The sequence below is a fragment of the Anguilla anguilla genome, chromosome 3 (assembly GCF_013347855.1).
Source record: "Anguilla anguilla isolate fAngAng1 chromosome 3, fAngAng1.pri, whole genome shotgun sequence".
Classification (NCBI taxonomy): Eukaryota; Metazoa; Chordata; class Actinopteri; order Anguilliformes; family Anguillidae; genus Anguilla; species Anguilla anguilla.
In genome coordinates this window covers 4345068-4366445 of record NC_049203.1, presented here as the reverse complement: position 1 = coordinate 4366445, position 21378 = coordinate 4345068, and the positions used below count along the sequence as shown (strand labels likewise).

Sequence of the window (21378 nt, the reverse complement as noted above, 5' to 3'; positions counted from 1 at the left end):
AAGTATCTGTGCACCGCTTATGCTTGCGCCCTAACTGCGTCCATATGCAAGCATATTGCGTCTTTTAAATCCTGCACTGTCGGTGTTCCCCACACGGGACAATGCTGCATTAATTTGATAGAGTAAAATGTATGTTTGCTGGATCCATATAAGCTGTGCAAGAATTGAATTGAAGCCGAATATATTACTGTGTATGAATACAGGTCTACCCTACAGTATAGTATAGACACAAGCCTGAGCTATGATCGTAGCCAGCTATGCCAGGCAGTTCACGGCTGCTGAGCGCTACTGGCCTGGTCTCATCAGGAGCAGGGTGGGGTTAGGCCACTGGTTTAGGCCGACTGGCTTCCTCATCCCATTCCATTAGTGCCGCCATTATCAGTGCACACACAGTGTCAGCAGCTGCACCGGTGAGTTACACCTTACTTCTAATCATTGCTAGCCCTGGCTAAAATAGTCGTTACCAACTGACGGGTTGGTAAAACGAGGCCCGGACAAACTACTGCTTTTTGTCTGTAAATTGTTAACACATTTTGAAAACCCTTCACTGACGACGACGGACTTCCAGTAACCGTACTCTGCGCTCAGTGAAAAGGGCAAAAGGTCAATGCAAAAAAAGATGGATTCCGCCCCTGGATTTCAATTAAATTGGGTAATCCTGCCCTCTGGTGGAAGCATTAGGATATGATTTTTCTGCTGATTGTCTGTATTTCATAAACCTTAGGAAGCTCTAAGTACCTTGGGATAGGGAAGCCACAAAATCCATGATGCAATCTGGAAGCCTATGCATTACCAGGCCCTTCCGAATTCCAGGTAACTGCACACCTCCGTGATTGAAACTGTGTATTTTACCACCTAATTGAATTAACTACCTCTGATTGTAACCTGCCAAACTGATTTTATTGTTTTCTGCAAGATTCCTTATTAAATGTATGTTACCATTCATTCTGTCTTAACTATTACACTGGAGAGTTTTGTTCTCACCACCATTTATTCCCTCTGAGGAGGTAAAAAAAAATAACCTTTGTTTGTCCTTTTGGGGGTTCAGGCCTGTTTTTTTCCCCATGGTAAATCATCTTTGAGACAGTGTCAGTTAAAAAAAAATGCTATATAAATAAAGTTGAAGGTTGAAATGCAGTGGAAAGCGATAATGTTTTGGGGGAGCCCCAGGTTGGACGGCACCAAAACTTTCTGAATTTATAATAAATTATATTTAATCGTACTTGTCTGTTTAAAGTTTTTATACATTCTATTTGTTTGCAGGTCTCTTTTGTAAAAGAGATCTTGATCTCAATGAGACTACCTTGCAGCAGCCATACCACCATGCACCCTGCTCCTGCTGAATGGCTGATGCTCAGCAACTGTGAGCTTTGTTAGTACTTGGATGGAAGACCACCTGGGGAAAGTTGCTGCTGGTAAGTGGCATTGGTGGGCCAGCAGGGGGCAATCTTCCCTCTGGTCAGATGACTCCTGGGCCCCAGTGCTGTGACGGGGACACTGCTATAGGAGATGCTATAGGACACCGCTTATCTTTCGGATGAGATGTTAAACCGAAGTCCTGACTCACTGTGGTAATTAAAGACCCCGTGACACTCATTGCAAAGAGTAGGGGGATCCCTGCTGTCCTGGCTAAATTCCCAACCTGGCTCCTTCAGCCTGCCACCTCATCATCCCCTGATTTAACTGGTTAAAAATAGTTCAAATGAGATTGCACATGGTCTTTGATTCTTTATTGAAATTATTATTATTATTATTATTATTATTATTATTATTATTATTATTATTATTATTATTATTCGATTTCTTGTGGAGGTGTGCACTGTGCAAGAGGTGGTATTGAGATATAATTAAATACTGCATCCTATAGGCCCACGGGCTGGCTGGACCTGCACAGAAAGATCAGAAGATTGACAGGCAAGTCAACCACATCATTATCCCTTGCACTGTTCTGTTCCTGATTATAGTGGCCATGTGATGATGGTTAAAATTACACATTGGGCAGAGTTGCGACTGTGACAGGGTTGTTCGTTCGTCCTTTCCCAGGACCCCTGATGGTGGTTGGTCGTGTTCTGTTATCCCCAGTTACCCCTTGGATTTGTCCCGGGACACACCACCCTGTCCCGTCTTATTTTCACACAACTGTACGGCCTTGCAATGGCATAGGTGTAATTTATGGGGGTAAGATGGGGGGTTGGGGGAGTGGGCAAATCATTATTTATTTCTCCTAATTAACCTGTATGGTCAACTATATCTTTATCCCAGACCCTGAAATGAGCAAAACCCTCCCCCTATTGAATATAAACCCACTCTGCTTTTTCTACACTACATGCATTGCTGGGTTTTCCTGCATATACTTCATGTTTATCATTTGGTAATCGTTTGGTTTTAAAGCTAAACGGCGTCACAGTTCTGCTCATAAACACTTCAGACAACATCGGAATGCGTTTTTTTTTTTTTCTTTCACCGAATAGCTCAGAGGTGACAGAATTGGCTAGACAAGAAAAGCGAAGAACCAATAAATTTCGAGCCCAAATGCGACAGACGGACAATTGCACCAATCATTACACCCATTGCAGACCAGAAACTCAATCAAGGGGTTGTGCCCAGGCAGGTCTTTGGCTGTTAACCAATAATAAGCGGTATTGCGGGCGAAAGGCAAACATATTTGCCAATAGAAAACCCGCGTGTAATTTTGGGCGGCTGCTGGAGGACCAAGGGGAGGGGTCTTGGAGGGTCATTCAGTCTGTAGCCGTCTCACTCTGTCGGCGTGCGTTTGAGGGGACGGGCAGTAGGAGTTTTGCAGGAGCTGCCGGGTGATACTACGCTGAAATCGCTACTGGGAGGAGGCTTCAGTGCACATACACTTAGGTTTACAAAACGGGATTGCCGACGAAATTAAATAACTCCAAGATATATTCCTGCCCAGAGTACGACAATAGTTTACCACATTTATAATCGTTTTGATACATCGCTCGCTACCAACCAAGGTATTCAAGGTGTCGGTAAATTTCAGTAGCTCGCTAGCTTGTTAGCTAGCTATTTGTTAATACCCCATTCACATAGCTAACGAAATAGCAAGCTAAAGTGGTCCACCGTCGCGCCCCTCAAACGCAACATCACCTTGCTCCGTAACTGGCCGGTTGATTGCCCTGCTATTAACTGCTAACGTCGTTGAGTAGCTTGGCCACCTGGAAGACGTTATCGACAGTTCTACCCAATCCCTTTCCCTCACCCCTATCACCTTTGCCCCTACCCCTCAATCCGAAACGCTGGAAATCCACAAGAGGCCGGAGAGCGGCGACGGGCCAGCGAAGCTGGGGGTGTTACCGGACGCGCACGGAGTCGGAGCGGCTGCGGAGAGGCACAGTCGTGGGGAAGCAACGACAACCATGGACGGGCTGGCGGTGGAGGTGCGCGGCTCGAACGGGGCCTTCTACAAGGTAAGAAGCAGAAACGTGAAAACACTTAAGTACCGATACGTAGCAGGCCAATGCCCGAGCAAGGAAATTGCCAGTACGCCGAATAGTTTTGTCTTTGGCGAATTGTTTTGTGTTGAGATGCTTCGCCCAGGAAAGGCCTAAGTAACATTAAGGTGGCTAGCTAGCGTGGTTTAGCTTGCTAGCCAGCTAACGAGGCAGGTCAGGGTTAGCTTCTTGTGGGACAAGCTTGTCATGGCCTGCTGTGGTCGGTTTCTGTGTCGAGCAGCGTTAGCGAGCTAATTCTTATATAAGCTAACTTGTCTGCTATGAACTGACGGCTACAGATACATCTTTTCATGAGGGCACTCCTTGTTCTAACAAGGCTCCGGGTTCATAGTATCGGACCACTTTGTCAGGACAGCTATGTTTTAAAATCAAAGTGAACGCAAATTTCTGAAACGCAAGTGTCCGAGCTAGATAGTTAACTACACAACAAGCAGTGGCGATGTTTTTGTTCGTTTGTTACAAAACCATTAAGTACAAGTATACTGCAAGCAGGACTCGTTTGTGGTTTGTAGTTAGCTTACATTATTGAGTTGCTGAGTGATGGCCTTTCGTTTGTCTATCAAACTAGTATACGCAAATTTGAGTTTGGTTAAGGCGGGTAAGTTATGTGATAAGTCAACTAGTTATGTTATTTGTCAATGGCAGGGCTGAAAGTAGTTTTTGATTATTTCTGGGATTAGCGTTCTGGTACCTTCGTGCAGTCACCTGGTGTCTGTACACCAGTGAACCGGGAGGTTACTCTGCACCCCTCAGCCCGTACCCATCATAAAATTATTTCTGCTTTGTTTTTTTTCTGTTCACTCCACCCAGTCCCCAGAAGCTATCTAGCTGCCTTCCGCCCAGACGGAGTCGAGCTTGAGCTGGCCCCCCTTGCTCGCACGCAGGGCAATATTATGATTATGGCGGTACATGAGCTATGGGGCATCGCTTCACCGTCAGGGACCTGCATGTGTGCAGTGTTGGTCCGTGGTCACGTGGAGAGCCTTGCCCCACGCGCTTTCCCATGTGCAAGCTCGCTCTCTGCAAGCTTGGCACTACTCTTTCGGCATTGCCAAAAAAGGAAGCTGGGGGAAAAAAACTTCAGCGATAGCGTTTAAGACATTTCTGCTTGTGTGTAATGTATTGCGTTCTCCCATTCTGGGTTAGTTAAGTTGAGGGTGCGCTTGTCCTTGGTTTGAAGAGTTCGGTGGGCCGCGTTTTGAAGTGTGTAACTGGGTGAATGTCCCCCGGTGAGCATGCTTGGCTCCGTGCTGAAGAACCGCAACAGGTGTTGGAGGAACAGGTGATCCTCATGGTGACATTCAGCTCCCCAAACCCCCCCTCTCCCCCTCCCCATCCCCTGCCTGCCCCTCAACACCTCTCTCTCTCTCTCTCTGCCCTCCTGCTTCCTCTGCCCGTCATCTGTTCTTTCAACCCCCGTTCTCTCTTTTCTCCCTCCTTTCTGTTCATCCCTTCTTTTTCCTCCTCTTCCCCCCAGCCCCAGATTCGACACGTTGCCTTCATTGTCCCTTAACTCATCCCCTTCATCCTCCTCTTCTCTCTTTCCTCCTCCTTCACACTGTTCTCCCCCTTCCTTTCCTCCTCCTGTCTAATGGCTCTTGTCTTCCTTTTTCTCCGTTCATAATGCCAGTGTGCCCTGCTCCCAGTAACATCTCCTTTCCTCACCTTGGCTCTGAGTCTTGTTCTTCCCTGCTGTTCTAACCCTTCTGTCTGACTGATTTCCTGACAGACTGATTCTCTGACAGACTGACAGTCGCTGGACTTTCCTGTGACTGTAAACACACCTACACTCCAGCGCTTCTCTGAAAACAAGCTTTAATCAGGATTCATCATTTCACCTCAGAACTCTTCTTACTTTTCTTTCGCTTATCCCGTTAACTGGTGACACAGACCGCCCCATCCGGACGCTGAGCGCAGGTTGCTCCCGGTCGTTGACTGCGCCGCGTTCGAACGACGTCAGCCTGACCGGCCGGTCCGATCGAACGTGAACCCGGTCTGGGTCCGTCAGGACAGAGCCTGGGTGCATCTTGGAGGGGTGAGGATGTACAGAGGACTGTCTTTCATCGCGTTCACTTCCCCGACAGGATGCCCACCGGCTTTAGGAACACTGCAGACCCACAGGGTGGGATTTCCATGTGTTTGCTTCCATTTCCATGGCGACCGGATCTGGTGCCCAAGGCCATGGGGGAGATGAGTGCTGTGCTGTAGGTACGGGACGGGTCCACTGGCCTTGGGGCAGGGATGCCCAACCCCTCTTTCTGGAGATGTACCCTCATGTAGGTTCTCGTTTCAACCCTAATTTGCCGCACCCGAGTTGCAGCTCAATGAGATCTATAGCTGCTGAGTGCGGTGATCTTTGTTGGGGTTGGAGTGAAAGCCTACAGGACGGTAGATCTCCAGGAGCAGGGTTGGGCAGCCCTGCTCTGGCTGCTGAATGAGGTGTAGCTTTATTAGGGTTGGAGTGAAAACCTACAGGACAGTAGATCTCCAGGAACAGGGTTGGGCAGCCCTGCTCTAGCTGCAGAATGAGGTGTAGCTTTATTAGGGTTGGAGTGGAAACCTACAGGACGGTAGATCTCCAGGAACAGGGTTGGGGAGCCCAGCCTTTGGGAATGTGGTAACTAGCCAGGCCGGAGGAAGCGACAGAGGAGCTGGCTGTTGATTGGTCGGAAGAGCAGCGAGGCCAGTTGGGCATCACCACAGCGAGCAGAAGGCCTTGTGGAGCTTCTCCGTGTTGAGGTGTTGACAGGAGGGCGAGGGTCCCCGGCCAGCGGAGAGCCACGACGCCCGCTCCGGCGTGGTGGTGGAGTGACCTCACTCCCCAGAGACGCGCCACGACAGCCCGTCGCTCCTGCCCCGGGAGGCGGGGCCACGCACGTGACCTCGCGCGTCATCGGGCCCCGCCCCTTCCTCCTCCGGCCAGTTCCGCACGCACGCGCACACGCACGCACGCATGCGGCTGGCTGTGCGGGGGACGGACCTGTGCTTCGGTGGGGGGCTCCACGCGGGCGGGACCGAGCGGCAGAACCGCGCGGGACAGCGGTTGGCTTCGGGAGCGCAGGCACGCGGTTCTCGGTTTTTTGGGCGTAAAGGGGGTGTGTGGTCGGCGGCGACAATTGCGGCGGCTTGGTTTTGGTAAGTGTGCGCAACGTCTGCGGCGAAGGCGGAATTCGGATGTGTGCACGCGCGTGCGTGTGTGTGTGTGTGCGTGCGCGCGCGCGTGTGTGTGTGTGTTTACGCCCGTCGTGACTGTGGCCACTGCTCCAGCGTTGGATATGCCCTTTCTGGTGGGACAGATTCCTGTGCTGTGGTCTCACCCTCCCTACTGAGAGCCCCCGGCCCCCTCTGTCCCAAATAAGGCCATGTCACACGGGCCGAGGTGGCACCCCCCTCCCCCTGGGTCTGGGGACGGGTAACGGCCCTCTGTGATAGATTTGTGGCAGGGCAGTGATTGACGAGGAACAGATTTCTAGGAGGAGTCACTCCTATCTTTATACTCCCACACACACTTTATCACACACCACACACACACTCTCCCACACACACTCACACACACATTCCCCCTCTAGCATTCATTAACTCCATTAGCCACACACATCTTACGTGAGGCGTGTTTGTACGCGCACAGGCGTGTGCCTCTGTTTTCCACATACGTGTGCGGTGTACACATGTCTTTAGACCCCTGCTTCTCCCTCTTCCTCTCTCTCTCTCTCTCTCTCTCTCTCTCTCTCTCTCTCTGAAATGCACACTAAAGTTCACACTTTACCTCAGACTCCCATGCAAGTGTGTGTGCGTGTGGGTCTCTGCGTGTGCGCGCCTGTGTGTGTCCTGGCGCCCGGTTCCCGACCCAGTTTTTGGGGCTCTCTGCTCTGGAGTCCAGTGGCGGTCCACGTGTGACCTCTCAAAATGGCCGCCCTGTCCTAAGCTGCATTAATCTCCGTTCCTCTCCCCTGTGATCACTTTCACAGCTCTGCTTTAATACGTCTGGCCAGCAGTTCAGTTTATTGCCCCTGGGCAGAGAGACCCTGTATGGTATTCTGTGCTTTCTGATTCCACAACTGACCACATGAACCCAACGCATTTTCTTTTCTCTCCCCTCTCCCTCCCCCCCCCCCCCCTTGCAGGCTTTCATCAAGGATGTGCATGAAGACTCGCTCACAATAGTATTTGAAAACAAGTAAGTTTGACTTCACCTCTCTCTCTCTCTCTCTCTCTCTCTCTGGTGCAGTGCTCGTTCAGTGATTGGCTGAACGGATTGTATTGCTCATGGTGTGTGTAGCTTATAGCTACAATGTGTACGGCGTGCGTACCTGAACCTGTTTGTGTGGCTGCTTGTTCAAACGACGCACCTGAACTGCACACCTGGATCAGAACCTACAGCATACCGGTGTTGAGCGCGGGTGATCTGACCACCATGTGGTGGTCAGGTGGTCTCCCCCCCCCCCGCCCCTCCCCCCCCCGAGGTCAGAAGACAGGTCCGTTCCCGTCCCGGACGACGGCCTGCCGCGGAGGCGGGGGGGGGGGGGGGGGAGGTTTCGGGCACTTTAGCACCTGTGCGTGGCCCACAGCTGTTGCCAGATCTATTTGGGTTGTTTCCCCCACTTTTCTCGCCTGCAGTTTGGCCCCCACCCCCCGGCCCCCCCCCAATGCCTCTTCTCCCCCATTGGGTCCCCCTCTGCTCTCGCCCCTATCTGCTCAGCGTGGCAGTGCCTAAAAATAGTGACCGGAGGTATGCAGGGGAGGGGAAAGCAGGGTGGGTGGGTGGGGGGGGGGGGGGTGAGTTGGACATGATAGTGCCCCTTGCCATTCTCGGAATGGTTCTGTCATTAAACCCCCCCCCCCCCCCCCCCCCCCCCCCCCGAGGTGGCAGGCCCCAGTTTGCCTGTCATTTATTTAAAATCTGTTTTGATCGGGACCGCATTTCTGGACAGTGAGCGCTCCAGTTTTTCGGGAGGGCCCTGTGACACGTACGCCTTCGCCCCGGAGCGCACCGGCGTAACCATTACCGTTTCATTTCACTCAAATTTATTCCGTTACCCAAATCTGGACCCTGAGGAACCGGGGGCGGCGTCTCTGACTCCCGATCTGTTCGCCGTTCCCCGTACGTCCGTTTGGGCCAGAGAGCACTTAAACCCAGGGAAGGTGCTTGGTTGGCCGTGAGGCACGCACTTCCTGTACCGGTTGATGTCCCCCCCCACAGGGACAGCTGGAAAATGGACTGGTGCTCAAAACCAAGAGACTTCTTAATAACGTTCCTCAGCTTCATGATCGTCTAACGGCTTGAGAAATGAGTTAAAGTGTGTCTGCTCTTTATGGCGATGTGATGATGCTCGAAGTGCAGCGCACTCTGACCTGCTCGCTACCTTAGACGAGTTTTACTCTGCGGATTCCGACTCTGTCGGGTTTAGAGGGGCGTTTGTAAAAAGCTTAGTTCTCGTAAAGTTTGTCGCTCTCGTAAAGCAGATATTGGCGCTCTGGGTGTGGCTTTCTGGAGAAGTGAGAGGGGAGGTGTGTTTCAGGGCTTTGATGGACATGTCACAGTGTGAGGGTGGGATGGGGGGGGGGGGGGGCAGGGGGCTCCTCTGTCGGGGGGGGGGGAGGGGGGGGGGGGGAGGGGGGGTCCTTAGTGTCAGGGTGTCAAAGGTGACGGGCTTCCCCTGTGATAGCGTCACTCGAAAGCTGACTGACTGTGTGTGTGTGTGCCTCTGTGTGTGCCTCTGTGTGTGTGCGTGTGTGTGTGTGTCTCTGTGTGTGTGCATGTGCGTGCGTGTGTGTGTGTGTGTGTGCTCTCTCTCTCTCTCCTCAGCTGGCAGCCTGAGAGGCAGTTGCCTTTCTGCGACGTGCGCCTGCCGCCCCCAGCAGACTACCACAAAGACATCGGCGAGGGAGACGAGGTGGAGGTAGGCCCCCTCCCAGCCCCCCCCCCCCCCCCCCACCTCTCCTCTTTTCATGAAACGCTGCGGGACAGTGCAGTGGCCTCCAAAAGTCACGCGCCCCCTTGATAACGATGACCAGAAGAAGGCTGTACGAAATCAACATGTTCTTTTGCACTAATTCAGTTCCTCTGATGCAAAAGATTTGGTTCAGAAGTAGTACTTATTTCCCTAAAAAGTGTGTCATGGTTTCATTGCCGCCGCCCCCCCCCCCCCTCCAGTTTTAGTCCTTTGGGCTCCCTCACTTTGCAAGTATAATATGAAGCCGTTAGTGGTGGGGTGGGGGCGGGGCGGGGATTTAACTTTTCCACCAAACTGGATCCTTGTGGTTTGTCCTCTTCAGTTCGAAACTGCAGCTTTTTGTCGATTTCTGCTCTGGAGTCCCAAGTTGGCCGTTACGAAAACGGTAAATTTGTGGTCAGCTAGCAGGGTTCTCCTGACTCCGAACGGGGCGCGTCGGTGGTACCTCAGCCGAAAAATGGGAAATGCAGGCGCTGAACCCCAGCCAGGTGTCCCGGGGTGAATTTCCTGACACCCCATTCAAATAGTCTCACGTTTGCATGTCGATTTGTATGGACCTATGTTAAAAGGCCCCCAGTCTTGGCTGTCAGTGTTAAAGTGTTAAAATTATACCCCAGCAGCAATTTGTGTGTGTGTGTGTGTGTGTGTGTGTGTGTGTGTGTGTGATAATGCAGCGATGTGGAACTCACCTGATTTAGAAACTAGACATTTATATTCTCCACACCCCTTATTTATTTAGTATCTGTGCTCTTTCTTGGTACGATTTTTGAATTCTCAACAGCCTAAAGAAACATATGGGAATTACATAATTGTTTTTTTCCTCTTAGTTCAGCGGTGTTTGTTAAAAGTACATCGTTAACGGGGTTACAATTCCCGTTTTACTCTTCCGTGGCTCCATAAAGCATTTATGTATTTTAGTCGGAATTAATACCCCAGGTTGTCCTGGTTTACTCCTGGCCTTCAGGCAACGTGCGAGGAATTCAGAATATTTCACTATTTAAACGTTCATTATAAAAAGCAATATAACCGGACGTGAATTCGTTGGATTAACGAGTTTTAAAAATGATGGTTTTTCCAAAATAGTTCTGGTAACTCGTCGACCGAGCAGCAATATTCAGTCATTTTATTTAACATGCTGCGATCAACACTTCTACAAACGCTGTTTTGAAGTGGCATCAGACGTCCAGTAGAGTAGGCTTGGAATTCTAAATTCCGTAAATGTAACGTTAGTTGTCAGCTGTAGTCAGAATTCTGATCTCTTAAGCGGTGACTACAAAGAAAGACACCGCGTTGCAGTGATCATACAGTTCCGTGGCTATAGCGCTTTGTGAAGCTAGCGACAGTTCTTCTTCTATCTGTCTCTCCTTTTTTTTTTCCTTTCCTTCCTTTTTCATCTCCTCTCTCCACCCCTTTCCCACCTGCTCTATCACTCCAGCCCCCCACCGGCACTCCCCACACGTTAACGTTTTTTTTTGTTCACTGGCCACAGTGGCTGTTGCATCCCATAATTCTCTAGCCAATTTCACTGCTTTTACCACACCAGCAGATATTTCGAGTAGAACAGGACCTCTGAGTGATGGGTGGTGGCCTGCCAAAGTGGCTGGTAGAGTAAACTAACTTACAAGCCGCTGATCAACTGACCCAGCATGGGGTGGCTGGGGTTAATGTCCACCCCCCCCCCCCCCCCCCAGGTGTAACGCTCTCTCCCCCTCCCCCCCCCCCAGGTGTAACGCTCTCTCTCCCCTCCCCCCCCCCTAGGTGTACTCCCGAGCCAATGAGCAGGAGCCCTGTGGTTGGTGGCTGGCCCGGGTTCGAATGATGAAGGGAGAGGTGAGTCAGGGACTGGTGAGTCAGGGTTGGGCGTTCACGGGGTCGGCATGGAAACGGTGTGTGGGGCCGGGCGCAGAGGTGTAGCCGCTGTACCGTGCGTCTCGGGGCTAGCCGAGCGGTAATTGAGCTGGCCGCTGTGCCTACGCTGCACTGCGCGTAGCGGGTGTCTGCAGCGTGCGGTCTGTGCTTTGCAGTGCTAAACGTCGCGGCTCGCCAGCGCCGCAGGCTAAGCGCGGCGTGTGCGTGCCATGCTACTGCTAGCGTCCCATGCTGCTGCTAGCGGGCCATACTACTGCTAGCGGGTCGTGCTGCTGCTAGCGTCTTGTGCTACTGCTAGCGTGCCATGCTACTGCTAGCGGGCCGTGCTACTGCTAGCGTGCCATGCTACTGCTAGCGGGCCGTGCTACTGCTAGCGTCCCATGCTACTGCTAGCGGGCCGTGCTACTGCTAGCGGGCCATGCTACTGCTAGCGTCCCATGGGTTTCTGCTGCATGGCTTCCAGGGAGCTCAGGCTCGCCTTGCTGTGGTCGGTCTGTGAGAGAACAGCGGACAGTCCAGATCTCCCTGTCCAGCCTGAGGGTGGGGCTTGGACCCTCCCCTTTACTGCTGTGGGTGGGGCTTGGACGCCTCCCGCTTACCGCCATTTTTCGCGGCGTTGCGTGTGTCCCAGCAGCCCACAGCAGCTTGCCCAGCACGCCGTCATTCTGTGTGGTTCAGGGCCCCCTTCATAGCAGCCACCGGAAACGTGTTCCCCATCCCCAGAAAGGACTCTCATTAAAAACAAATGAATATAATCTATCAAAAAAAGCTGTAATTGTAAAAATATCAGTAATTCAGTTTTCTAAAAGTGATGAATTACAGCTGATGGTTGCATAATGCTTGCATGTGTCTGTGTTTTTGCAATACGTCCTGTTCTTTTGAGTGCAGTTGTGAAATGTGGCGTGATGCTTGCTGGTTTTGTGTGATGGCGTGTGTTTTGTATTTTTGAACGCGTTTCTCTCTTCCTGTGCGGACCTGCCGTTTGCGCAGAGCTCCAGGGCCACCGCACGCTCCCTCACGCGCTCACTGAGTGGTCTCGGTGCTGACGCGCTTGTGTTCGGTAGATGTCGGTTGCGGTTGTTGCGTCTGTCGAATGCTGTGAACGTGGCGGTTACGCGCGGTGTCGCGCGCTGGTTTCCGTGTTACGCGGTACGCTGCGACGGTCTTTTCTTTCTCTCTTTCTTTTTAAAAAAAAATTCCAGTTCTACGTCATCGAGTACGCCGCCTGCGACGCCACCTACAACGAGATCGTCACGTCGGAGCGCATCCGACCCGTCAACCCCAACCGCCCCTCGTCCCGCAGCTCCTTCCACAAGGTCACCATCGCCGCCCCCGAGGACCTCTGGGACATGTGAGTCTCCGCTGTGCCCCGGCCGGGATTCAGACCTGCAACCTCTGAGTTACCACCTACGCAGCCTTACTTACCGTTGTACTGTGTGGAGTGTATGTGGGGGTGCCATAATAGGCCAGTCTAGAGACTGCAGTCTAGATTAATGGGAAACTCCAGTCCTCTGATATGTGAAGCTCGTGTGTAATTATTGCACGTCTGTGCTGAAAGAGCTGCATTGCCTGACGGGGCTGGGAAGGTATTTTGTATGTGATCTGCTCCTCCTGACCTCCGTGATGTCATCTTTCTCCCAGCTGTGTGAATGACTCCGTACACAAAGACTTCAGGAAGGCCATCGGGGCCAACTGCATCTTCTACAACTCCACCTCCCACGAGCTCATCATTCTGGTGAGTGGGGGGCTCCAAGGGCATGTGGGTAGCAGGGGGTGTACAGGGTGTGCGGGAGCAGGGGGTGTACAGGGCGTGTGTGGGGGGGGGATGTTCAGGGCGTTCGTGAGCAGAGGGTGTTTAGGGGCGTACAGGACGTTTGGGGGTGTACAGGACGTTTGGGGATGTACAGGACGTTTGGGGGTGTACAGGACGTTTAGGGGCGTACAGGACGTTCGGGGGTGTACAGGACGTTTGGGGGCGTACAGGACGTTTGGGGGCGTACAGGACGTTTGGGGGCGTACAGGACGTTTGGGGGCGTACAGGACGTTTGGGAGTGTACAGGGCGTTTAGGGGTGTACTGGGTGTTTGGGGATATACAGGACGTTCGGGGGCGTACGGGACGTTCGGGGGCGTACAGGACGTTTGGGGGCGTACAGGACGTTTGGGGGCGTACAGGACGTTTGGGGGTAACGCGTGTCTCCGTCTCGTCCCTGCAGTCCACGAACGAGTCGACGGTGAAACGCGCCGGCCTGCTGAGCGACATGCACTTCCGCAGCATCCGCACCAAACTGATGCTCATGTCCCGCAACGAGGAGGCCACCAAGCACCTGGAGGTACTGCACACTCACATACTCACACACCAAGCACCTGGAGGTACTGCACACTCACACACACACACTCACACACTCACACACTCACACACCAAGCACCTGGAGGTACTGCACACTCACACACACACACTCACACACTCACACACTCACACACCAAGCACCTGGAGGTACTGCACACTCACACACTCACACACTCACATACTCACACACTCACACACTCATATACTCATATACTCACACACTCACATACTCACATACTCACACACTCACATACTCACATACTCACACACTCACACACTCACACGTATACACACACCAAGCACCTGGAGGTACTGCACACTCACACACTCACATACTCACACACACACACACACACACACACACACCAAGCACCTGGAGGTACTGCACACTCACACACTCACACACTCACACACTCACACACACACTCACACTCACATACTCACACACACACACTCACACACTCACACACACACACACACTCACACGCAGATGGTTCTGTTCACAAACTTTGAATCCCAGAACCCTCTATATGCAGTAATGACATCACTTCTGCTTGCCTAGGCCTGTTGGTTCTTAGAAATACACAAGTAGCATCAGTCATCACAATGGCCTCATTTAACAGTGCTCTAATGATAATGGAGTAAATGCTCCCTCTCCCTCTCTCCCCCATTCCTTCTCTCTCATTCCCTCCCTCTCTCTCTCTCTCTCTCTCTCTCTCTCTTCCCTCCCTCTCCCCCCCCCCTCTCTGCCCGCTCCCTCTCTCACTCTCTCTCTCTCTCTCTCTTCCCTCCCTCTCCCCCCCCCCCCCCCTCCTCTCTGCCCGCTCCCTCTCTCTCTCTCTCTCTCTCTCTCTCTTGCAGACGAGTAAACAGCTAGCCTCTGCATACCAGGAGGAAGTGCGGGTCAGGGAGGACCTGATGGGATTGGCCATTGGTTCCCATGGCGCCAATATCCAGCAGGCGCGGAAGGTTCCCGGTGTGACCGCCATCGAGCTGGAGGAGGAGAGCTGCACCTTCAGGATCTACGGAGAGGTGAGGAGGCCCGGGCAGAGCTGCCATTGGCTCGTCTGTTCTGAGTGGCGGAGGCTCCTCCGCGTGCTATTGGTCAGTTCAAGTTGAAAGTGGGGCACTGCTACCCTGAGCAGAGCCTCAGTTCCGCCATCCCGGGGAAGACCCCCCCCCCCCCGTCTCTCTCTCTCTCTCTTTCTTTCTCCCCCTCCCTCCCTTGATCCCTCCCTCTCTGGCCCTCTTTTTCTTTATTTTATTTGGGATAGTATTAAAGATATGGCTGTGTGGAGAGAGATCGTCTTTTTGGGATAGTATTAAAGATATGGCTGTGTAGAGAGAGATCGTCTGTGCTTTTGTTTGCAGTAATAATGGTTGGTTTGCTGGGCTGGCTTCGCCCTTACTGATTATGAGTGCGCCTCCGGTGCCTTCTTTGGTGATGGAGCGCTTTTACATTCCTGAGCACCGCTCCGGTGGCTCTCCCGTTTCTCGCGTCGCCGTGGCGGAGAGCGCCCGTGAGCGGCGGCGGCGTGACGCGATGTCCGTCCCGCGCGTCCATTAAAGGCTGTTCCCCTCGCAGACTCCCGAAGCAGTGAAGCAGGCCCGCGTGTACCTCGAGTTCAAGGAGGACTACTTCCAGGTGCCCCGGAACCTCGTGGGTGAGTGTGCGCATGCGCGTGTGTGCGTGTAAGTGTGCTTGTGTGTGTGCGCGTGTGTGTGAGCCGATGTTCAGAGAGAGCTTGCTCCAGTTTCTGGGCTGAATCCGTTACTCACTCTCCCCCCCCCCCCCCCCCTCGCCCCCCCCAGGGAAGGTGATCGGGAAGAACGGCAAGGTCATCCAGGAGATCGTGGACAAGTCCGGGGTGGTGCGGGTCCGAATCGAGGGGGACAACGACAAGAAGCTTCCCAGAGAGGAGGTACCGTGAGGGGGCGGAGCCGGCCGGGGGGCATTGTGAGGTCACAGGCAGGCCTGAGATGATGAGCAGCACTGTCACCATTCCATTAGACACTGTGGCCTCATTAGATAGAACCTGCTGCTTCACTGGGCCAGGGTTACCCAGCCTTCGGGAATGCAGGGGTCACTGGGAAATGGTGTCTTCCAGAAATAGGTGGTTTATTTTGTTTTATTTTTTTGTTGCTGACTGTCGGGTGGTGCCTCCGCATAAGGCACCAGAGCTTAACTCTTTAAAGAGTCTTTTGAAATGTTTTTTTTTTTTTCTTTCTGAATTCCAAGTCGGTGTTCTAGAACTCCACCGCTTTCAGTCACCGGTAGTGATTGTGACATCAGCATCAGAATGTTCAGTTAAGAGCATTCTAATCACTTATTTGTGACCTCACGCCTTAAAGGGTTAAAGCGGTGATGCAGCCTGCAGTCTTGCGGTCCGCGCTACGGTCAGGTGATGTCCCGGGGGGGTGACAGAACAAACGTAGGACCGTGATTGGCGGTTCCAAATTGGGAGAAGAGGAAAGGTGTAAAGATATCTTACGGCCATTCGCAACCATGGTGTCTGCCACTCAATTTATAAGCATTATAAAAAGTAAACTTCTTGACTTTGAAATCGGTTTGGTTGGTCGGTTGTTTTCTGTAAACTTGTGATTAGATACTGAATGGACAAAGACTAATGAGAGTTATGTGACTAATGAGGAAATGTGAATCATTTGTTACTTGGGCGGCTGAAGTGTTTGTTAGTCTCAGAACAGCCACGCCAGCACCAGACCGTCTACAGGGAAGCCAGCGTCGAGTTTCTCCTTTTCTCATTGGCCGTTTCTTCCTCCAGGGAATGGTGCCGTTCGTCTTCGTGGGGACGAAGGAGAACATCAGCAACGCGCTCGCCCTGTTGGAATATCACGTGTCTTACCTGCAGGCAAGTGCCTCCCGTCCCCGCCCCACCCGCACCGTGTGCGCGCACTCCCCTGCGCCGCCAGCAGGGGGAGCACTGTTCGCTTGCGTACACCAATCAGAATGCAGCAGGCGGCTGCGTCTCAACGCTGCGTTTCTCCTCTTGGGCTCTGCGCTGCTCCCGTTTTGGAAGCGTTTGCTCTTGAAATTTGATGTGCGCTCGCTGGGAAAGTAATTCGGGAGCCCCCTCTTCTGACTGCGAATGCGTCGGTGTGCACCCTGAAATTTTTCAGCTTAGAAGCACGTGTTGCTCCTTGGGGGGGAAAAAAAAATTGTCGACGTAGAGCCGCGTAAATTTAGCACGGAGATGTGTGCCGAGAAGTCGTGCCACGCGGTGGTTTTGTATGTATGGCGAGGGGGCGTGGCCTGTGAGTGACGTGTGAGGTCAATTCAGCAAAATTGATGGAATCATTTTAAAGTGAATGAGCGCTGCAGAGCGCAGTCTACTCCAGTCTCCCCATGTCACTGTGTGCTCTCAGCTAGCACACAAACTGTGAAACGGTGCTTTCTCTGGACACCAAGAGCAGGTGTGTAGTCCTGCATACTTATGTACACAGAGGATAAAGACATTTATCCACAATTAATTTTGTCCAAGGACTTTAAAAAAGGGGGAAGCGTGTTTGAGACAATTGACTGGCAGTTATATCCACCCAAATTAATATGGGTGCGGAAAAAAAAGCTGCAGTTTTTTGCTGAAAAGTGACCTGTAACATCAGCACTTCAGCAACGAGTTTTCACTTCCCCTAGAAGTCCTGCTTCTAATTTACGGCCTCTGATGGCCCGTCAAATTCTGAGAGATTTCTCTTCGCACTACGATCAAAGAAACCACCCCCCCCCCCCCCCCCCCGACACCTCCCGAGGTGCGAACGTATCCCAAACTCTCCCGCGCTCTCCCTACGGTCGCGGGTCGGAGCGCGTTCCCGAGACTCTGCCTTTTGGGGAATGCGACTTTCTGCTCCAGCGTGCATTTCACAGCGGGTATTCTTAGCCCCCTATCAGAAGCGGAGTAGCGGGTTAGCGTAGCCGCGGAGTCTTTGGGTGCGCGTGGATGAACCTGTTAGAGCTGGGATGGGGGGGGGCGGGGGGGTGCTGTATTCACAGGTGGTGTAGTACAGACAGTCCCTTCTTTTTGGGGGGGGGGGAGGTAGTTTTGGGGCAGGCTGTATCTGTGGACAGGAAGCGGTGGGGGTTAGAGGGGGTTCACAGGCGGTGGTGGGGGGCGGGGAGGGGGGGGGGAGGGGGGGGGGGGAGGGCGGGGAGGGGGATGAGACGGGATCTTTCACCTGTCCCCTCTTCCCCTCCACCTCTGGAGAAAGCTGCTGAGAGAGACTCATTTTGCCCTTACTCCGTGCGCTTTTTAAAAATAGCACCCCTACCCCCCCCCCCCCTCTCGAGAAGTGGGGGGGGGGGGGATGAATGGCGGCAGCGTCTGGATTACAGTGGCTCTCTAGATCAGCCTCCCAAAATAACACCCCCCCCGCCCCCCCTCTCTCCGGCCCCTTCCCATGGGGTTCAGCTGTTGTCCTGGGGAGCAGCTGTCGTATTTTGAACTGACACCCGCCCCCCTTCCCCCCACACACCCCCACCGCCAGTTTAAAGTTCCACATTAAGAACTGCTGCCTCCGTAGTTCAGCTCGGCTCTCTGGCTCCCCCTGGTGGCGGTCCTGAGCGTTTTCAGCTCAAGTCCTCCTGAAATGGTCACCTTTGTGGCATTTACGTTGTGTATTTTAGGCAGTTGGCGGCCGCACTAATCTACACAGTTCACTCTGGGTTTCTTTTATTATTCCCCATTTATACAGTGGATATGTACTGAAGCACTTCAATTTCAGGACCTTGCTTAAGAACCACCTGGGAATCGAACTGCACTGGCAGAGTAGCCCACCTTAATGGGGGGGGGGGGGGGGGGTTTAAAGTTTGACGCCTTTATCAAATATGCACTGCAGGCTGCTGCACGGTGGCTGTACAGAACCTATGAAAGTGTGTCTGAATCCTGATGTTATGTGATTGATTTGTGTCTGAGGTAATGCTGTGTAGTACAGTATGAATATTGAATGTGTGCTTGTCTCTGTGCGTGCATGTTCGTGCGTGACGCAGGAAGTGGAGCAGCTGCGTCTGGAGCGCCTCCAGATTGACGAGCAGCTGCGGCAGATGGGGGTGGGGTACCGCGTGCCCCCCAGCCGCGCCGGGGGCCCAGGAGCCAATGAGAGGGAGCGGGGGTACACGACGGACGAGAGCAGCAACTCCATCCACGCCTCGCGCACCTACGGGGGGCGGGGCCGGGGCCGCAGGGCGTCCAACAGCCAGTATTCCGGATACGGTAAGGGGGCGGGGCTTCCCTCTCTACCCAGCATCCTTCACTCTGTGACACTCGCCGTCCCGTCCTTTCCTCGCGGGCAGTAAAGCAGGTGTAAGACGTTCCAGGTGTCACCTCCACCAATCAGGGGCAGCTCCGGGGATTTTCGGCCCCATGAGAAGATCTGACATTGGGCCCCACCACCCCAGAAAATCCCATGCTCTGATATTTTTTGCCATGTATTTTTTATGGCACCCCTGCCACCAAAACAGAAAGCATGAGTTCCACCAATCACAGAGTATGTTGGTTACAACCAACTTAATAGTGCTGATGGCAGTTGGTTTGACTGGTGGCAGTTGGTGGACTGGTGGCAGTTGGTTTGACTGGTGGCAGTTGGTGGACTGGTGGCAGTTGGTTTGACTGGTGGCAGTTGAGGAACTGGTGGCAGTTGGTGGACTGATGGCAGTTGGTATGGTAGACACACTCTGCTATACCTCTGGTATCAATGTAGGAACTGCCCGGCAATAGCCCGGAAGTTTCCATCTATTGACCTTGTTGTATTTGTCATTAGTGACTTACTCCATGAATAGTGTAGCTTCTTATCCTGGTTTTATTAGCTCTGATTCCCCTTTAGCTCTTTTGTTTGGAGGTGATTAGGGTCTGAGTCAGAGCCTGAGAGGGTTGGGTATCAGTCACCTGTTTGTGTTCTCCGCTCATTCACCTGCTCTTTCGCTCTTTTACCTCCTGTTTTTCTCTTCTTCCTCTTGTTTTGGCGTTTGTCCACGGTCTGCCACTCTGACTTTGCCAGTCTCTCATTCTCTCCGCTTCTATATTTGTCCTCTCCCCATCTGCCACTTCGCTATCTTTCTCCGTCTCCCTCCCCTGTCTGTCTCTTGCAGTTCCTTTTTTTTGTCTTCCTCTCTCTCTCTCGTACTTTCTCACTGTCTCTGTCTGTCTGTCTCCTGCTTGCTTGTCCCAGCCCTGGGTCTGCCAGGTTGTGTAGCTGTTGTGGTTTGACAGTGTTCATGAAGTCACTGATCACAAGATTATGACCTTTTAATAGTGGTGGTTCTGTTTGAATGTGTATCTGCATTTCTGTTCAACTGAAACATTTTGTTTGACGAACTGCGGCGCTGGGATTTCCAGTTAACTTCTAGGTAGTTAGCGTTGTGTTAAATACGCTGCTACACACTGTCCTGGTGCAATGTTTGCTCTTTTCACCCTAGGACAATGTTCCCCTCCAACAAATGGTGACTGGTTCTTTCTGAAACATTTTGGCGCCATCTAGAGGACAGAATGAAATCAGCAATCAGAGCTGATAGCCACTTGCCGCATCGACACAGTGCTCACCGTAGGATTTAATGTAACAGGAAGCAAGTGGGTGGCTTGGTTCAGGAGCTGGGATGAAGATGTAGGAAAGGCACTGGGGCTAAACCGCTGATCCTGAACCTGTTAAAAAACATTAAACCCGTACCCTTGTCGTTCGTCTCGCTCCTGTGACGTACGTTTGAAGTGTAACCGCACGGCAGCTCTGCTGCCTTTGGACGAGCGTGTGGTAAATGTAGCCAATGGTGACGAACAGGAAGTGAATGACCTTGTTGTGGTAAATGTAGCCAATGGTGACGAACAGGAAGTGAATGACCTTGTTGTGGTAAATGTAACCAATGGTGACGAACAGGAAGTGAATGATCTTGTTGCCGTAGGCACCAACTCCGAGCTGTCCAACGCCTCGGAGTCGGAGGAAGTGGGCGACCGGGAGCCCCGCCCTCGGGGCGTCGGGGCGGACGAGAGGGGGTCCCGCCGCGGCGGCAGGGGCCGCGGTAACACCGGCAATTCGGGACGGGGCCGGGGTGGACCCGGGGGCGGCCGGCAGGCCAACAACACCATCAGCTCAGGTGAGGGGGGGGTGCCAGCCGCATTTGGGGCGGGGGGGGGAATTTGAGCTTCGGGACTGAAGACCGTGTCATAAGGCTCTGTGCACTGGAAGAATAACTGCCACTGATGGGGTGATTGTGACATCAGACTGTGACATCACAGGCAGTGAGTAATGGCCCCGCCCCCTCTCTCCCCCAGTGCTGCGGGACCCCGACAGCAACCCGTTCTCCCTGCTGGAGGGCGAGGGCGAGCAGGCGGGCGACACAGACGCCAGCGAGGGCACGGGCACCAACGGAGAGCGCCGCCGGCGCTCCCGCCGTCGCCGTAACGACCAGGAGCCCAGCCTGATGGACGCCGCCGCCAACGAGTCGGACGGCCAGGCCTGCACCAGCGAGAACGGGCTGGGTGAGAGGCGGCTGGGTTAGGGAGTATGGGCTGGGTTAGAGAGTATGGGCTGGGTTAGGGAGTATGGGCTGGGTTAGAGAGTATGGGCTGGGTTAGGGAGTATGGGTTGGGTTAGGGAGACGGGCTGGGTTAGGGAGCGTGGGCTGGGTTAGAGAGTATGGGCTGGGTTAGGGAGATGGGCTGGGTTAGGGAGACGGGCTGGGTTAGGGAGTATGGGCTGGGTTAGGGAGACGGGCTGGGTTAG

At 53.1% G+C, this 21378-nt stretch overlaps 1 protein-coding gene across 2 annotated transcripts in view; it reads left to right on the top strand.

Moving 5' to 3' along the window:
- The first annotated feature begins 2736 nt into the window (after positions 1-2736).
- fxr2 (fragile X mental retardation, autosomal homolog 2) overlaps positions 2737-21378 on the top strand; it is a 23669-nt gene continuing 5027 nt past the window's right edge. Inside the window, exons 1-14 of one of the 2 annotated variants that reach the window (XM_035410726.1) lie at positions 2737-3440; positions 7610-7662; positions 9292-9385; positions 11198-11269; positions 12511-12659; positions 12950-13043; positions 13523-13639; positions 14518-14688; positions 15242-15320; positions 15469-15578; positions 16440-16526; positions 18656-18878; positions 20558-20749; positions 20928-21134. In XM_035410726.1, coding sequence (XP_035266617.1) covers positions 3390-3440; positions 7610-7662; positions 9292-9385; positions 11198-11269; positions 12511-12659; positions 12950-13043; positions 13523-13639; positions 14518-14688; positions 15242-15320; positions 15469-15578; positions 16440-16526; positions 18656-18878; positions 20558-20749; positions 20928-21134 — 1699 coding nt within the window. In that variant the 5' untranslated portion in view covers positions 2737-3389. Of the gene's footprint in view, positions 3441-7609; positions 7663-9291; positions 9386-11197; positions 11285-12510; positions 12660-12949; positions 13044-13522; positions 13640-14517; positions 14689-15241; positions 15321-15468; positions 15579-16439; positions 16527-18655; positions 18879-20557; positions 20750-20927; positions 21135-21378 lie in introns of both variants that reach the window. The other variant, XM_035410725.1, reaches the window with a different exon arrangement.